The 17,730-nt window shown below is 36.3% G+C and overlaps 1 protein-coding gene across 1 annotated transcript in view; it reads right to left on the bottom strand.

Annotated features, from left to right (window-relative positions):
• Positions 1-847: 847 nt before the first annotated feature.
• LOC136029419 (ribosomal oxygenase 1-like) overlaps positions 848-17,730 on the bottom strand; it is a 57,759-nt gene continuing 40,876 nt past the window's right edge. The window contains exons 7-10 of the mRNA XM_065707794.1: positions 15,273-15,531; positions 9,184-9,301; positions 6,441-6,636; positions 848-990 (exon numbers count right to left, since the gene is read on the bottom strand). Coding sequence (XP_065563866.1) covers positions 913-990; positions 6,441-6,636; positions 9,184-9,301; positions 15,273-15,531 — 651 coding nt within the window. The 3' untranslated portion in view covers positions 848-912. The remainder of the gene's footprint in view (positions 991-6,440; positions 6,637-9,183; positions 9,302-15,272; positions 15,532-17,730) is intronic.

The raw sequence follows: 17,730 nt of genomic DNA, 5'->3' as shown, positions 1-17,730 counted from the left end.
AGTTTGAATTTTTAAACTTTCAATTGCCGACTTTCAAACTTTCAATTTCCGAGATCGGAAAAGTATTCCGATCTGGTCGCTGGCATTGTTAAACAAAAATTTTGATGGAATAATAAATGATTTGGATAAAATAGATATTTGGAAGATTTGTATTTGTATGCATACAATATGTGTTTGCTGTTGATCATGAATTCTGAAGATCCATAGTCCGGTGGACATTGATAATGGACATACTGTAGCAATTAGCGTTGAAGCGGATGATTCTCGATCCATACTCAGTAGATTTAAATACAGATGCTAGATGCATGGTTGATAAAATGTTTGTTTCACTTTAAAATAATGGCAAAATCCAAAGATGATTCAGCCCTTTTTCCAAAGATATTATATTCCATTTCATAGATACTACACAAGATCTAAAGGCAAAGAGAGTGACATAGGAGTATAACACCTTCACGTCTTTCAGGAGAAAATATGAGGCAAGTTCCAATTTGCAGAAATTCCTATTCTCGTGTCGAATACCAATGTTATATTACAATAAAATTTGTCACAAAAAAACAATTATGTAAAATTCAAGTTTTTAGATATGAGAACAAAGAATCGAAATGAAACTTCAATAAATGATTACAATACGAGTCTCTAAAGATTAATACAAACATTTCACAGATTACATGGCAAAAACAGAGAGGGACGTTCAAAACTAGTGCGTTGACAAGAATAATTGATAATTATTCAATTAATTTTAAATATTACATATCATAATAATTATATTATATAAATTTAAATTAAGATGTTAATTCGATTACTTTAAACTCTTCTACGAAGTAATTTCCTTTTTAATAGCAAACAGTAAAGTAATTTCTTTTTTAATTGGGAAAGGAACAGTAAAAGACATTACAAAAAGGATTACAGAGATCATCCGTCAAATCCAGAAATGAGAGGCTTCTTGGTAATTACTATTCCCTTTTCCCAAAGCATTGCCGTGAGTTCAATCTGAAATTAGAAAAAAAAAAGTATATTTAGTATATTTTTCTATTTTTTATTTGGGGAAATTCCAGCATCATCAATTTCTGAACGATATTCTGTCCTACTAATAATTAAAATAGTAAATTAAATCATTACAATCACAATTACTAATTTACATCTATGTCTGAATGATATTCCACTCCTCTTAACAGTCAGAATTCTTCATTGTTATAGCCTCTACAGTTTAAGCTTCAAAAAGGTAAGACATCTTCCTTAATGACTGCTTCTTAAGGAAATAAACAATAATAAATTTGCCTTTTGTTACTTAAGGGAAGGGGGCTTTATTGTAGTACAATATTTGTCACTACGAATCTCTGAATACGGAATTTTTGTTTTAGATTTGAAACTATCCAATTTCTGAATAACATTATGTTATATAATTTAAATTAAAATATCAGTTCATTAATTTAACTCTTTTACGAAGTAGTTTCTTTTTTGATTGAAAAAAAAAAAAAGAGAAAAAGACATTACAGAAAAGAAGACAGAAATCATCCCTCAAATCCAGAAATGAGAGGCTCCTTACAGAGTGAATTTGTTCACTCTAGTTAATGCATTTTTTATTATTATTATCCTTATTTCATCATAAAAAGCCTTAGAAGATACGATAGAAAATTCCAAGATTTAGATCCAAAAGGAAGGCAAACTCAAGCTGGTTTTGTTCTAGATAATGCGAAATGACATTTCTTTTTTCTTCTTCTTAAGTTCAAAATATGACATTGTCTTCTCTCAATTGTAAGACATATAATGTAAACTCTTATCACAATGTGAGTTATAACAATAAGAAAACTATAACAGTATTATAATTAATTTTGCCAGAAATTCCTTGGGTTAAACTGAAACTAAATAAGTGCTAACTATCCAATCACGTTACATGCCATTGATTTTAAATTTAACCCACCATCACCGAATAGATAATCTTTCTAATCCACCACTGGCTAGAAAACGTTGTCACAAAAGAGAAGCAGAAAGAGGGTCATCTTTATAATGAATTATTCGACGCTATACCTATTCATTGCCGTGTTTACTACCCATGGCACTAATACCTCATTTATGGTGTTTTTTTTACAGGTTCCGACATCTTCCTAGTGATACGATAATATGCTTATTCTACCTGCAAGCCGAGCAGGAAAATGTCCTGGCGGCAGAAGGATATCACGAAGACTGGAGACTGAACTCTAATAAAGTTCAAGTAAGAAAAACAAATTCTAAACAAAACCTGTTTTTAAGTGTCATTAAATAGTTAGCTTACGTTGAGTAATAAAAAGATTGATCAGGTAGACAGCTTCACTTACCATGGTAGTAGTATTAGTAAAGATGGTAGTATTATTAGTAAAGACACCCTGGTATAGAAAAAAATAATTTTTCTTGAGTCCTTACCATAGGCAGGTGTTTATAAATACTGAGATTTTGATTCCGTGACATGGAAGCGTTACTTGAAACGATAGGTTCTGAAAATTCTCAAGTTCCTAACTGTTAAATTCTGAATTGAACATCGAGGACAATTAGTGTGTTTCCTTATTTGTCATAAATCACTGGAGGTGTAATAACTAGGAGCATGCTAGAAGATGTTTAATCACAGGATGGGGATTTATTTCAGACATCAACAGAAATAAATAGGAAGGAAACTATCACCATCTCAATAGTTATATCTATTATACAACCTGGAAAATTAGTTTTTCTCTGCTAAATCTGTCTAAATTTTCTTAATAGGTATTTCATTAGTTTGAATATTTACCCATATACAATGTTAACTATTGTAAATGCAAAGACAGTTAATAGTAGACACTTAATTGTAATTGGAAATTTTCAACTTGACACTAATGTCGGAAAATAGGCTACTGCCCAATCTTGAACAAAGGATCTTAATCACTAACATGTGCTGTGGAAAAGAGTAATCATAATCAAATAGGCTTGGCTATAAGATTGTAGTCAGCCAATCCCAACTATCTGCATCAGGTCCAAAATTAAGAGCCTGGTGTCCTTGTTTAGGGAAGATATATTTTGTCAGAACATTTGTCCCAAGATCACACACTGTCCAAGTACTAGAGTCGTAACACTGACCTCTGCAGTAGGGTCTACCTTCTCCCCAATTGCCCATCATAGATGACTTTTACAAAGAGTGCCAACCACAACCCAGATCAAAACTAAGTTCACGTTCCTTTTCGCTATCTTACCCAAAAGAACTGTCTGAGTTGTCCTCAACAGTCAATGTCTGAACCTTTTCAGTTTGATTTTGACCCTCAGTGCTGTCCAGATCTCTTCAGAGCCTGCTTCTTTGTTTTTCTTGCTTCAATTTTTCTTTTCCATCTCTTCTTTGGCTTCCATGTAACAGAGTTAATCTTGGCTTCCACTGATGCATCAGTGAGTATTTTTGTTCTACCCTCCTATCTTCCTTGAAGCATTTTGTTTTCTTAGTGGTGATGAGATACGGTTGTACTTGTTCAGGTAAGACTATCCTATTTCACAGTGGCTGCAAAATCACAGGGCTTACTGAAAGCACAGGGTGAGAGGATGTCAGTGCAGGTAGGGACGAGTTCGGAGTTAGAACCTCTGATGAGCTTTGCAATTTGCCACCAACTTCATGGGTAAATAAACATTTTGTTGGTCTGTATTTAAGATCACAGATTTACATTATCAAAACAATTGGATTGAAAGGTGATATATCTTCCAAATCACTTCTGGATGTTTGAACGTATGAGAGCTAAGAGAAAAGATTATTCTACCAAACCAGCTATGACGTAAATGGTGATTGTGACGGTTGCTCAATGAAAAAAAATAATACTAGTTTTCATAATTAAATTTGTTACGAATACATAGCAATTAGATATTTCAACTATGATGCAAGGGTTCTGAAATGCCAGAGCCATTTCGTTTCTGCAAGATTTCTACTTCTCTTGATGAATAATGAAGAAGACCAGCGCCAAGCCAGCGACTCGCGTCTCAGCAACTCGTGAATAGCCAAAAATCAGATATAAATTACAGCTGGGATTTGAGAATGACTCATCTAAACAAAACTGTTTGTGGTCAACAATGACTGCGCCAGCGGTACGCCGCTTCTGCTATTTTGTGGCACCGCAGACATTCCCTTTTGGCATGGCGCTGGAGTATAGTTGTATACCAGAAATCTGAAAACAAAAATATAAATATAAGGGAGCATCATTTAACCAAGGAGGCTGGCACTCCCTGCCTCCCTTCTTATGGGCCCCCATGGTAAGTCATCCGCGGTTGGGTTGGGAGGATGTTAAAAAAAGGTCAGGGGAAGTGGAAACTTCCTGGAAGGGTGTACAGAGGGCGGCTTTGAATAGATTGGGATGGAGAAGAAGCGTGCGTACCTGTGTTGCCTTGAGTGGCTTAGCACTGCTATGAGTTGTTAGTAGTCGTAACTGTAGTTAATATTTGGTATATGACCTTAACTTTTGGAATTTTTTAACTAAAATATGATATTCCCACTAAAACATGGTACCAACTAAAATATTTCGCAGACTCTTCCCAGAAAGCACAAAATATGATAGAAAGAATAACGAGCGCTACTACTGAGACTGAACTTGCGATTAGCAACCCCAAGACAAAGTATTTCTATACTGCTACTACTACTACTACTAAAAGCTCACCGCAGCACCAAGCAGCCTCTGGCCAACACAGCTACGCACGCTCCTCCCCCATCCCAATCTATTCATAACCTCTCTCTTTACACCCTCCCAGGAAGTTCCCATTTCCTTTAAATCTTTCTTTATGACATCCTTTCACCCCAGACGAGGGCGACCGGCTTTCTGTTTAGCCAAAGACGGTTGACCGAAAAGGACAATCTTCGGCAATCTGTCATCCTTCATCCACAGTACGCGCCCTAGCCCTCAACCTTTCTTTCATTATAGCCATAGAAAGTGGGATTTAATCACATTTTTCGTACATCCTACTGTTTGAAATACAGTCAGTCAGTTAGGAACCCGGAACCATCCGTATGCGATTTCTCTGGAAAACATCTAGTAAATCTTCATCCGCTTTTCGGAGCGCCCATGCTTCAGAGCTATATGTGACCACTGTCATCACTGTACCTTCCAATATTCTAATTTTCGTTTGCAGACTTATCTTCCTATTATTCCAAACTATACCAAAGAAAAGACTTCTAAATATTTAAAAGGAGGACTTATTGAGAGACTGGAAGAGCTCAGCTATCTGGAGTCAAATACGGATACTGGTGGTGGAACTACAAGTAAGATTCAAGAGAGGATTAACAAAGCTCGGTCAGTCTTTGGCTAGCTCCTCAAACCGCTATGGACTAGAAGTGAAATCAACCTTGAGAGGGAACTCAGGATCTGCTCAGCATGCGTGCGTTGAATTACGACACGTGGTTGAGAAACCTGGCCTCTCTGGAGGAAGAGCCTCAGCTTGACACTCTTGACCGAAAATACCTACAGACTATTAGCAATATAAGAAGTCGCAAAGAAACGTGCGAAAAGAACTCGAGGTTTCAACATTGGTAAGGAAAGCAAGTCTCAAATGGCTCAGCTACATAATGAGAAGCATGGAAGAGACTCTGATACGCGAGATACTACTCGCAAATCCCCCATCCAACCCATCTTCGTGGTAAAAAAAACAGGCGGTCAGACAAAACCTTGACATGACGTCGTCAAAAATAATATTAAACCACTTGGGGTTTCCGGAAGCATGGCCATAAATAGGACAAGACAGCGCTTGAGTTAATTCGCCCACATACAGAAGACAAAACCGAACATAACCACTTGGTCCAGTAGCCTCTAAATGCCAAGCTAGGCTAACAGCGCGTGCGGTATCTTCAGTAAAAAAGTATTGTTTTTTTCTAAATGCGGCATATTTCGGTCAAATTTCAACCAGATCATAGAAAATCCTATTTTGAATATTATTCTTAGTCAAATATCTGAAAATTCTCTCTAAATCGGTTTATTTAAGGAACAAAAATACAAAATACATTGTCTTTTACCAAAACTCTGATTTGTATTTTTCCTTCTTCTTTGTTGAGGGACAAAAAGTCCTTGGATGCGCAATTAAATCTTGAAATCTAATTCAAGGAATCTGACCCCCAAAAACCAACGTTTCTACAGCCTCTGAACCAAAAATGCTTAAACATTTTTGGTTTTGGGGATTTTTTGATTGGAACATTTTTGGATTGGGAGACCAATCAAATTACAAATTATCCATTGTTACTAAAATCATAAAGTAAGAGTTTGGATATTTAAATTTGGATAGAATAATATTAGTAATAGATATAGTACTTTTATCAAAATTTTAATCGACAAGCATGACAAGCAATAACAAAAGTAAAAGAAAGCGTTTTCCCAGTACCATTCATAAACCCCATTGAAACACAGCCACCAAATCAGACAGGTTATTTGTTAGTTATTAAAAATGCTGGGCCTATTCATTTGGATTATAAATAATACCTTGCTAGTAAGATCTTCGAGAGCGAGTTTGGATACACTCATAAAACGAGGATAAGAGAGGATTAGTTGTTCCACTCCAGGGGCTAGATGACTTTCAATAACTAAATAAGGAGGCTCTTCTGGAAATAATTCATGATATTCTCTTGAATTTTCTGTCGAAAAATAGAGGCGAATTTCATCTTCTTCCATGATTAATCTGCAAGAAATCTGATTCTAAAACTATACCAAAACTCTAAAGATTTTTCACTGCATCTCTAATGTAGGATGACCTATCATTTGAGTTTAAGACTGAATAATCTACATAATCAAAGGAATTTTCAGTCTGAAGTAGAACTAGACAGACATCAAAATCCCATGTTCAATATGCTTTGTCTAACCAAGAAGATTTAGTCACCTTTCTGAATCTACTTTTCTCACTAAGAATTTAGGGTTAAGAATCAGTGATTTATTTTATAACAGGTCTTCCCTTTAAATTTGGTTTAAAGTGGATTGAGAACAAAATTCCATATTTTATATTCTCTGTCTATTCGTGAAAAGATTTCTGACTCTGAACCTTTTCTTAGCAAAATTTGGGTCAAAGACTAGGCAACGTATATGACCAAAGAAATATTCTTACAGTTAGAATAGAATTAGACCGACATCTCAAATTCATATTCTATATTCTCGATCAATTCAAGGAGATATTCAGTGCCTAAGTGTTTGTTTTGAAAATAAAATAAGCGTTTTTAATTATCTGTTGCTAATTATTCATTTAATTATGAATAAATAATAAATTTTGTATTATTTTAAGTTAATTTTAATAATTAATTATTATAATTAATCGATTATTTACATTGACGCCTGAACGTTAAAATTGTAAAGAGATTAAATCATACCTACAGCGCTGCCTTTATCACTGTACATACAGTGATTTTAGTGATTAATTTGATTATAAGGCAGTAAAGGTATTCTTCGAACCATCATCCCCCCTCACTTCCCCCACTGTGGTGCATTCGGGAGCCCCTTCATCCTATAGAATGAAATAAATATGATAACAATTAAAAAAGTTTTCATTTAGGTTTTTTGCTTAAATAAAGCAAAATTTAATAACAAGCTTCACCGTCACTATTACAAAGCCAAAAAGATCAAACAGAAACACAAAAATCGAATTTCGCTAAGATAGCTGATCGTTAGTATTTGAAAAGGATTCGGTTATGATTTACTGTGTTAATTTTAAGCTGTTTAAGCTTCAAGGTCAAGCATCACACACGATATTTAAATTAGAAGTTTCCTGTTCAAGGCAACGTTGTTGTGCATTATTCTCTGTCGGTTATTTCAACAATCTGAGAATAAGTAAATATTTGCATTATCAGCAAATAATGTCAACCATCCAGTGGCTAAATTTTACCGATACTCAACTTGAATTATTATACACACTTTTTTTAGCTATACTTTATTTTTTCGTTGAATTTTATTTGATTATATCCATTGTTTCATTTCATTTTATAGTTTTATTTTTCTTTTACCATAAATTCCATTTATCAGCAAATAATGCCAACCATGCAGTGGCTAAATTTTACTGACGCTCAACTTGAATTATTATACACACTTTTTTTTAGCTATACTTTATTTTTTCGTTGAACTTTATTTGATTATATTTATTGTTTCATTTCATTTCGTGGTTTTATTTTTCTTTTACCATATATTCTATTTATTTTTCTCTAAATAAGTAAAATGTATCATTTTATTGTTAGTTTTTTATTATATACTTTTCATCATACTTTGTTTCAATTTTTACTTTCAATGTATATTAGTCCAACTACAAAAGCAGTGTGGTCTTCACAGTACCTTTCTGACATAGATAGTCCTAAGAAAGCAACTAATTACAGAATCTGTAGAACCTAAATACAAAAGAGCCCGTCGAAAAAGAAAACTAGTGTGTTTAATTTAAGGCGTGTCAAATTAAGATTGAAATCATTCGCTGTGAAATTGCAATTAAAATAGGAGGAAAAAGTGGTAGAAGATTTGGACGTTACAGTCGATTTTTAAATATTATCAGAAATACTTTCTCAGTTTTTCCTTCTGTTTTGTCAACAAAATGATTTTTTACAAAAGACTTTTCTCCAATGGTAATCATTATATAAAACAGCTAAATAGGGATCTTAACTACACTCAGAATGAAACTTCCGGATTAAGGCACTCTTTAACCCAATTCCAAAGATTCATATTACCAGAATAAAGTAAATCATCTAAAATTCGACAGAAAATGCTCATATTTTCATAAATATTCTATTTTATAGACGAAATTACATATAAGATATTGCATATAGCAATAAATAATGCTGTTTATTTATGACTACTACTAATAATAATAATAAGTCACTGCTACACAAAGCCACCTAAGGCCAAAACAGCTACGCACGCTCCTTCTTCATCCCAGTCTATTCAAAGCTTCCCTTTTAACGCTCTCCCAGGAAGTTCCAATTTCCCTTAAGTCTTTCTTTAGGACACCCTCCTACCCCGTTCGGGAACGACCTATTTTTCGTTTGGCCCTAGACGGATGGCTGAGAAGGACAATTTTTGGCAATATGTCATCGTTCATCCGCAGAACATGCCCTAGGACGTTTCAGACAGATACATTAAAGTGATTAGTGCTACGTACGGAAATAATATTGCCGCAACTAAAAATTGAGATTAACAGCAGGTTTCGTATTAAATCAGCAGTTAAGCAGGGTAGCGTTCAATCCCCATTACGACTACTGACCTTGCAATATTAGCTTTAAGGAATCGAATTTTCGTATCAGGTGTGATTTCCACACGGTTAACTACATCATTGTCTTCCCAGTGTTCACCTCCGTTGTAAATTGTACGAACTCTTTCGTCTGAAAAAAAGATCTTTAAACACAATTCTTCATACATACTACCATATATAATTCCACACATATTTAAATTTTAGAATCCGCTTCTTCCTTAGGCGGGATCAAAAGCAGCCGGTAACTACCGGATTTCACAGCGGCCGAACAAATGTTATTCCATTGTTCTCAATAAAATTGTGCTTTTTTCCACAGAAAACTAAGGCCTGAGGATACAAACTTTATTAAAAAAGATTAAGCAGCAATACTGCTATTAGTAAATGCATAAACTATGTTAAATAAGCCTGAACAAGATTAAAAAAAAAACCATTAAATTTTCAACTAAAAGTAAAGGGCGAACGGATGGCGGCCAAGAGCGAAAGTGGTAAACTTAAGAAAACCGGAATCTCACAATGAAGAAATGAAACCCCAGACATTCAGAATCAGGAGCACACAATGAAGGCAAATAAAACCGTAGATAAATTCAGAACAACCTTTGAGTTTATACATTGTTGCATATATGAGCTACATAATAAAGGTGTAAATTATATTATTTTATTGATGTTATCTCTGCTTTAGAAGCTAAAGTACCAGGATTTTTTTTCTTTCCAAACAGCACTAAAAATTAACGTTAAAATTTAAAGCGCAACAGTGAAAGAGGCTGTTGTCCAACGACTCCTATCTTATTAAGCTTAGGCTTAGCAAACACTTCAAAAAAAAAACATTTTCCCGCTCGCAAAAAGCGACAAAAATTTCTGTTCAAATTTTTTAAGATACAACTGGAAAAAACAAGAGTTCATATGGCACTTGTGACGAGGTCAGAGGAGCCAAAAGCTAATCCACTCTACTCTAAGCGTTTTGCAAGATTTCCGGTTTCCAAGATCTCCAGTTTCTCTCCCCTCCCCCCCAATGTCCCAAGATCCGATCTGAATTGAAAATAGAGCATCTGAAACATGACATCTTTCTATATATCAAGTTTCATTACGATCCAATCACCCATTCGTGAGATAAACATACCTCATTTTTCAAGATTTTCACTCCCTCCAGTCCTTCCCCCCCCCAGATGGTCAAATCGGGGAAGCAACTGTTATCAAGTTAATTGGTGCAGATCCCTGACACGCCTACAAATTTTCATTGTCCTAGCACGTCCAGAAGCACCGAACTCGCTAAAGCACTGGAAATCCCCCCAACTCCCCCAAAGAGGGTGGATCCGGTCCGATCATTTCAATCACGTATCTAGGAATTGTGCTTATTCTTCCCACCAAGTTTCATCTCGATCTCTCCATTATAAACGGTTTCCAAGATTTCCGGTTTTTCCCTCCAACTCCCCCCAATTTCACCGGATTCGGTCGGGATTTAGAATGAGAACTCTGAGACACGAGCTCTAATATCGAATCTCATTAAGATTCGATAACCCGTTTGTAAGTTAAAAATAGCCACCCCCCCCCCCAGGATGGTCGAATCAGGGAAGCGACTATTTCTAATTTAATCTAGTCCGGTTCCTGCTGCACCTGCCAACTTTCAGCGGTCACTATATTGATCACGTATCTAGTTTCGGATCTTCTTCATGTAACAGTTAGGGTGGCGTTTTCCAAGATTTCCAGTTTCCCCTCCAACTCCCCCCCCCATATCACCGGATACGGTCAGGATTTAAAATGAGAGCTCTAAGATACGAGGTCATTCTAAATATCAAATTTCATTCAGATCGGATCACCCATTCGTAAATTAAAATACCTCATTCTTTTCAATTTTCCTCTCCCTCCAGCCCCTCAGATGGTTGAATCGACGACTATTATCAAGTTAATTTGTGCAGGTCCCAGACAGGCCTACCAATTTTCATCGTCCTAGCATGTCCAGAAGCACCTAACTCGGAAAAGACCTGGAAATCTCCCCAACTCACCCAATGAGAGCGGATCAGTCTAGCTGTGTCCATCATGTATCTAGAACTTGTGCTTGTTCTTCCCATCCAGTTTCATCCCGATCTCTCCACTCTCAGCGTTTTTTAATATTTCCGGTTCCCAAGATTTCTGTTTCCCCTTCCAACCCCCATGTCCTGGGATCCGATTCAAATTGAAAATGGAGCATCTGAGACACAAGATCTCTCTATAGATCAAGTTTAATTAAGATCCGATCACCCATTCATAAGATAAAGATACCTCAATTTTCACGTTTTCCAAGATTTCCGGTTTCCCCCTCCAACTCCCTCCAATACCCCCGGATCTGGCCAGGATTTAAAATAAGACTCTGAAGCACAAGATCCTTCTAAATATCAAATTTAATTAAGATCTGATCACCCGTTCTTAAGTTACAAATACCTCATTTTTTCTAATTTTTCCGAATTAACCCCTACAACTCCCCCAAGGAGAATAAATCCAGCCTGGTTATGTCAATCACGTATCTTAAACTTGTGCTTATTTTTCCCACCAAGTATCATCCCTGTCTCTCCACTCTAAGCCTTTTCCAAGATTTCCGTTTTCTCCTCCAACTCCTCCCAATGTCACCAGATCTGGTCTGGATTTAACATAAAAGCTCTGAGACACGAGGTCCTTCTAAATATCAAATTTCATTAAGATCCAATCACCCGTTCGTAAAAAGTACCTCATATTTTCTAATTTTTCCGAATTACCGAATTAGGTCCCCCCCCTCCCAACTCCTCCAAAGAGAGCGGATCCGATCTAGTTATGTCAATCACGTATCTAGGACTTGTGCTCATTCTTCTAACCAAGTTTCATCCTGATCTCTCCACTCTAAGCGTTTTCCAAGATTTCCGGTCCCCTCTCCAACCCCCCCCCCCAATGACAGTGGATCCGATCGGGATTCAAAATAAGAGATTGGAATTACGAAGTCCTTCTGAATATAAAACTTTATTAAGATCTGATCACTCCTTCGTAAGTTAAAAATACCTCATTTTTTCTAATTTTTCAGAATTACCCTCCCCCCAACTCCCCCAAAGAGAAGAAGATCCGTTCCAGTTACGTCAATCACGTATCTTGGACTTGTGCTTATTGTGCCACCAAGTTTCATTCCGATCCCACCATTATAAGCGTTTTCCAAGATTTCAGGTTTCCCCTCAAACTCCCCCCCCATTGTCATCAGATCCGGTCGGGATTTAAAGAAAGAGCTCTGAGACACAATATCCTTCTAAATATCAAATTTATTTAAGGTCCGATCACCCGTTCGGAAGTTAAAAATACCTCATTTTTTCTAGTTTTTCCGAATTAACCATACCCCCCACTCACCGTGGATGGAGAGGAGTTTTCGAATTAACCGTTCCCCAGATGGTCTAGTCAGGAAAACGACTATTTTTAATTTAATCTGGTCTTTTCCCTGTTACGTCTGCCAAATTTAATCGTCCTAGCTTATGTGGAAGTGCCCAAACTAGCAAAACCGGGACAGACCGACAGAATTTGCGATCACTATATGTTACATCGTAAATACCAAGTGCCATAAAAACTGGATAAAAAGAAAAAAGTAGAAATCATCATAGTAAATGCGTCAGAAATTAAATAAAACAAAAACAAGTTTCTTCAATTGAAAGTAAGATGCGACATTAAATCTTAAAACGAACAGAAATTATTCCGAATACGAAAGGGGGAGGCCATCCTCAACAACTCGCTCTTTACGCTAAAGTTTGACTGTTTGTCACAGCTCTTCTTCTTAAAGTAAAAAAAACTACTGTTTAAAGAGCGAAATGTTGTGGAGCGGACGGTAATGCCGGGAAATCTAGGAGACACAAAATGGTGTTTTCGATATTTGAAGGCCATGTGGAAAATTAATCCACCAAGAAGTAATAAATAAAATCATTTTTCAATACACTGATAATACAAATTGACTTTTTGAATTTCATGTGCCTTTGATTGTATTCCTTTCTTTTTTTACAGTCAAGTACTGCAATATTCTATTATGTGATTTAATTGAAAGTGAAAGTAATATTTTGTGCTAAACCAAATCTGCAATAAGGGTGCTATCACTGAGCAGTTTTATTCAGACTTCATCCATATATTCATCCATATATTCATTCTTCATCCATATATTCAGACTTCATCCAACTGACAGAAGGACTCATTAATTTATACTTCCTCCCACTCCAGACCACCTTCTATATATACTTGAATGTAAACAAAAGTTCAAAAATGTTACAGTAGAAATATTTTTTTTGTGGTATACTAGGTACTTGTCTCCTTCCTCACTATGTAAAAGCCACTAACTCTCCTCCATAATTCCTGATGCAAAATTTTCCTTAAACATTCCCATCGCGGCTGAAAATTCCTCCTCCTCCTGGAAATTCTGCCTGAAAAAAATTTCCTTGGCATACTTTGTTAGAAAAAAAGACTTGTTTTTTATTTAATTTCTGATCTTTTTTTGAGGCCACGGCGAGAATCCCCCTATGTGAAAATTTTTTTCAGATATCCCCATCCCCCCAAACGGAAAGTTTCTCCCGCGCAAAATCCCCCAAAGAGATTATCTCCCAGTGATAATTCCCCCATGTAACAAATCTCTCGATGATAATTTCCCCATGGAGAAAATCTCCCGCGGATAATACCCCTCCCTCTCAAGGAAAAAACTCCCAGAGAATTCCAAATCTGCTGAAAATTTCCCCGTAAAATTCCCTCAGAACATCTCCACGCATAAAAAGGAGTCTCCAAAGATAAAGTAAGACAATTGAAATGAATTTTCCATATGAATTCTGGCAAATCCTCCCTCCACCCCGGGAAAAATTTCCTCCGGAAAGCTCTTCCCCGGAAAACCCCCTCCCAAAAGAAAATTCTCCCTGTAGAAAATTCCCCTCCCTCACGAAAAATATCTGTACACCCCCCCGTAACCAATACTTTATGTAAGCAATGGGCAGTGTTCACAGCGTGCAGCCCTTCCCCCAGGGATGTAGGTGTCAAGTCAGCCTCAAGGACATAGTTATTAGATATTTCGACTATCCTGAACAAAATGACTGTCTCAAAATTTTTATCGGACGACTTTGAGGAAAAAGGGACGTGGGAAGGAGGTAGCTGCCCTCCAATATTTTGGGTGACAAAAAGGACACTAGAACTTCTGGTCTTGTAGGATCAAGGGTTAGATGTGATCACCACCGGGAAAAAAAATAACTAAATAAACACACGTCCTTGATCTTTTTTTCTGGCAAAAGATTTAAGATTCCGCCTTTTTGTACATAAGATCTTGATTTTCATCAAGATTCCTTAACTTTTAGGGAGTGGTTTTACCCTTTTTTTGAAAGTCAGGCATATTTTCTCGTAGCTTTTAATTGGTAAGATTACACTTGATGAATCGTATATATTTGGAATCAGCATAACAAACCGATTCTTCTGATGTATCTGTTGATATCAAAATTCCGTTTTTTTAGAGTTTTAGTTACTATTGATCACGTCACTCCTTACCACGAACTGTTTAAAATCGTAATTAGCCATCAACAACAAAATGTATTTTCTATAACAAAGAAGTTTAGAGAAATTGCGATTTGAGCGTCACTGACTTTTCCTTTTTAACATGTTTTTATTTCGGCTGGGTTTAATTTGAAGACATATATAATTCTGATTTAACCTTGGTGGCAAGGAATAATGGATGAACTTTTGGACTATCTGGTCAGACAAACAACAATTCTGTAGACGGTAAATCTCAGTCAAAACAGACTGTTTTATTAAAATTCATTTTGATTTTTGAAGGCCATAATTTTATGACTTAAAATACCATGACTTTATACTGGTGGCAAGGCATCATAAATTAAAGTGTCGGCTATCATATCAGCACCCGACAATACTGTAAATTAAAAATTTAACTTCAACCGAATGTTATTTTTAGAATGTATTTTGATTTTTTACGGCGATAATTTGAAATACCATGACTTAATAATTGTGATAAGGCATCATGGGTGAATGTTTTGCCTTTCTTGTCAGCACCTGAATAGCAACATTAGATTGTTCAACTCAAACAGAATGTTCTTAGAATGTATTCTGATTTTTGAGGGCAACAATATTAAAATATGAAATACCGTGACTTAATATCGGTGGTAAGGCATCATGGATAAGTTTTTTGCCCATTTGATCAGCTGCAGAATCAAGCGGGAGCATATCAGCAAGAAAATCCATAAGAAAACGGGCTTTTTCTCGAAACAACTTCCTCAAATCCATTTTTTGAATGTCATTATTATCACTGTGCACAAGTCCCATATAACTTAAATAATCTAATGGCAGTCCACGACGAAATTCAGGATTTTCCGAAGTAGCAATCTTCAAAGCTGCAGGCACCGCCTGGAATCGTAACTTTGTTAGAAGGGTACAAAAAAAAGTTGAAGGAAGTACGAATAATCATCTACACCTTTGAAAAGAAAATGACTTGTTTGGGAGAATATTACTAATTTAGTTCATTTAAAATAGCGATGCCAATTCTTGAAAAAGAAAACGCCTTGTTTCGCAGTGTCAGCATAGTAAAAGTTTAAAGAATTTAGTAACTTTCTGAGCGCCGGGGGCAGTGTTTCCACTATACCTGAATTTACTGGGGTTACTGAAATTCAACCAAGGAAATTGGGTTCTATATAATTTCCTGTAGTTTTTTTCATTTTGTGTTAACCTTCGTGTACTTACGAACGTTAATTTTCACGGAGATTTGCTAACCCTATAGTGAAAACAAGTATTTTTATGAAGAGCCATGCTTTCATCTTATCTGAATCTTGACACCCGTTGATACGTATAAAGTAATTGACAAGAAAAGTAAGAACGCCACATTCTGTCATCAATCATATTCGTATTTCGTATTTGTTCATTTAAATAGCTATCTTAGTACTCAAGAATGAACGCTAAATTGTGCTATTTTAAGATCACAAAAGAAGTAGAAAACTATATAAAAGAAGTTTCTTTCTTAAATTTGCTTGCAAAATATGGCAAAAAGGAGTTTATGAATCTATTCGTACGGCACTTAACTGGCTTTAGTTTATTTTGATGCCTTGCTGATCTGTACACATGACAGAAAAATAGAACGGAGTTTCTCGTTTTCTAATAGTGATTTCCCAAATTTCAGTTTTAAATCATTTCCTCGAACGAATGATGAATGCAAATTCAAGAGTTCTAGAGCACTTTCGTAGTTGCTGAAGTGGGTTCCAAGTGTTGTTTCAGAAGCACGTTTTTCGACACCTCAGCAATGCTCGAGGAAGGCCTGGTGTGGGTTGTATACGCCATTAAGAGTTGGCGATCAGAGAAGCCCAACCTGTACGTGCTTATTAAATTCTGGATTGAGTATGAGCTTAGCGTGCAATACTGTAAACATGAAGCTTAAGCGAGCAATCACCTGTAAATGCTACACTTGGGATTGTTGCAGAGAAAACAGTTCGAAGCGGCACATCAGGGATTATAATGTCCCGCTCGAGTGGATTTAATCATATAAATTTTGATTTCTGTCCATTCACTCTTAGGCCATTTTATTGTCACTGGGTGATGAATTCCGTGAAAAGTCTGGTCAAACTGCTGCTTTGCTGTCGCATTCTGTACTGTGTACTTGATAAGTACAGACAGTCGTCAACGAACTTAAAATGATCTTCAAATTCTGCTAGGATTGGGTTGATAACAGCAGGGAATAAAAGAGCAGCTAAATTCACTCCATGAAGACCACGGCAGGTTAGTTCTGACTACTCAGAGCAGGTATCTTCGGCAAAGAAAGGATACACTGGCTGCCGTCTCTCCGTTAAGAACTATCTCACTAACAATAGTATTTGACTGTTGGCTCGCATCCCCTTCAGATTTGTTACTGTGGTCAGGTGTTTTATGAGGTGGAATGCTTTTCTGTAGTCCACCAAAAGTAAATCGAAAATGTTATTAGAAATGTTTAGCCATTTAACGATTAAGGGCTATATTCGTACTAGATATACGGCCATACTACTGCTTTGTATGTAGCCATACAAGTACGGATCCATCGAAGGCGCCATTTGTTGTAACAGAGAGTGGTAAATAAAACCATCAGTTACTTTTGCTAAGTTGGGAGTTATCGATTTGGCTCTCAGTTGATCACAGGACTGGGTGACTTAACTTTTGTTATAACATGGACATACAAAGCTTTCTACATCTTTAGAAATAATTGTTCTGTGAAACACTGGTTTATTACTGATGTTATTGGCTTGGCTAGGAAAGGTGAGCACTCCGAGGCACAGTTGTTAACTAGCCATGCAATTGCATAGAAAACTGCCATTTCTGGCACCTCTAAGAATTCGTCCATACTACAAATGTAAATGATGTCACTCATTTGCTCGTCACTTATGGCTGGGTAAGCAGTAACAATTTTATTAGCATAAGAGGCTTCGATTAAACTACCATTTCGAATCCTGATTCGTATTTCAGTTCCTTTGTTTTTTCCACTAGGCCGTTTTCGGAACAGACGGACGATACGTAGAAACGCAATGATACATGCAACTCAAAACATATTTTTGCTAAATCTAGATTTTGGTTGGCGTGTTAGACCTC

The sequence above is a fragment of the Artemia franciscana genome, chromosome 7 (assembly GCF_032884065.1).
Source record: "Artemia franciscana chromosome 7, ASM3288406v1, whole genome shotgun sequence".
NCBI classification, from domain to species: domain Eukaryota; kingdom Metazoa; phylum Arthropoda; class Branchiopoda; order Anostraca; family Artemiidae; genus Artemia; species Artemia franciscana.
The sequence above is the reverse complement of the archived record's forward strand: the minus strand, read 5'-3'. Positions and strand labels throughout refer to the sequence as shown.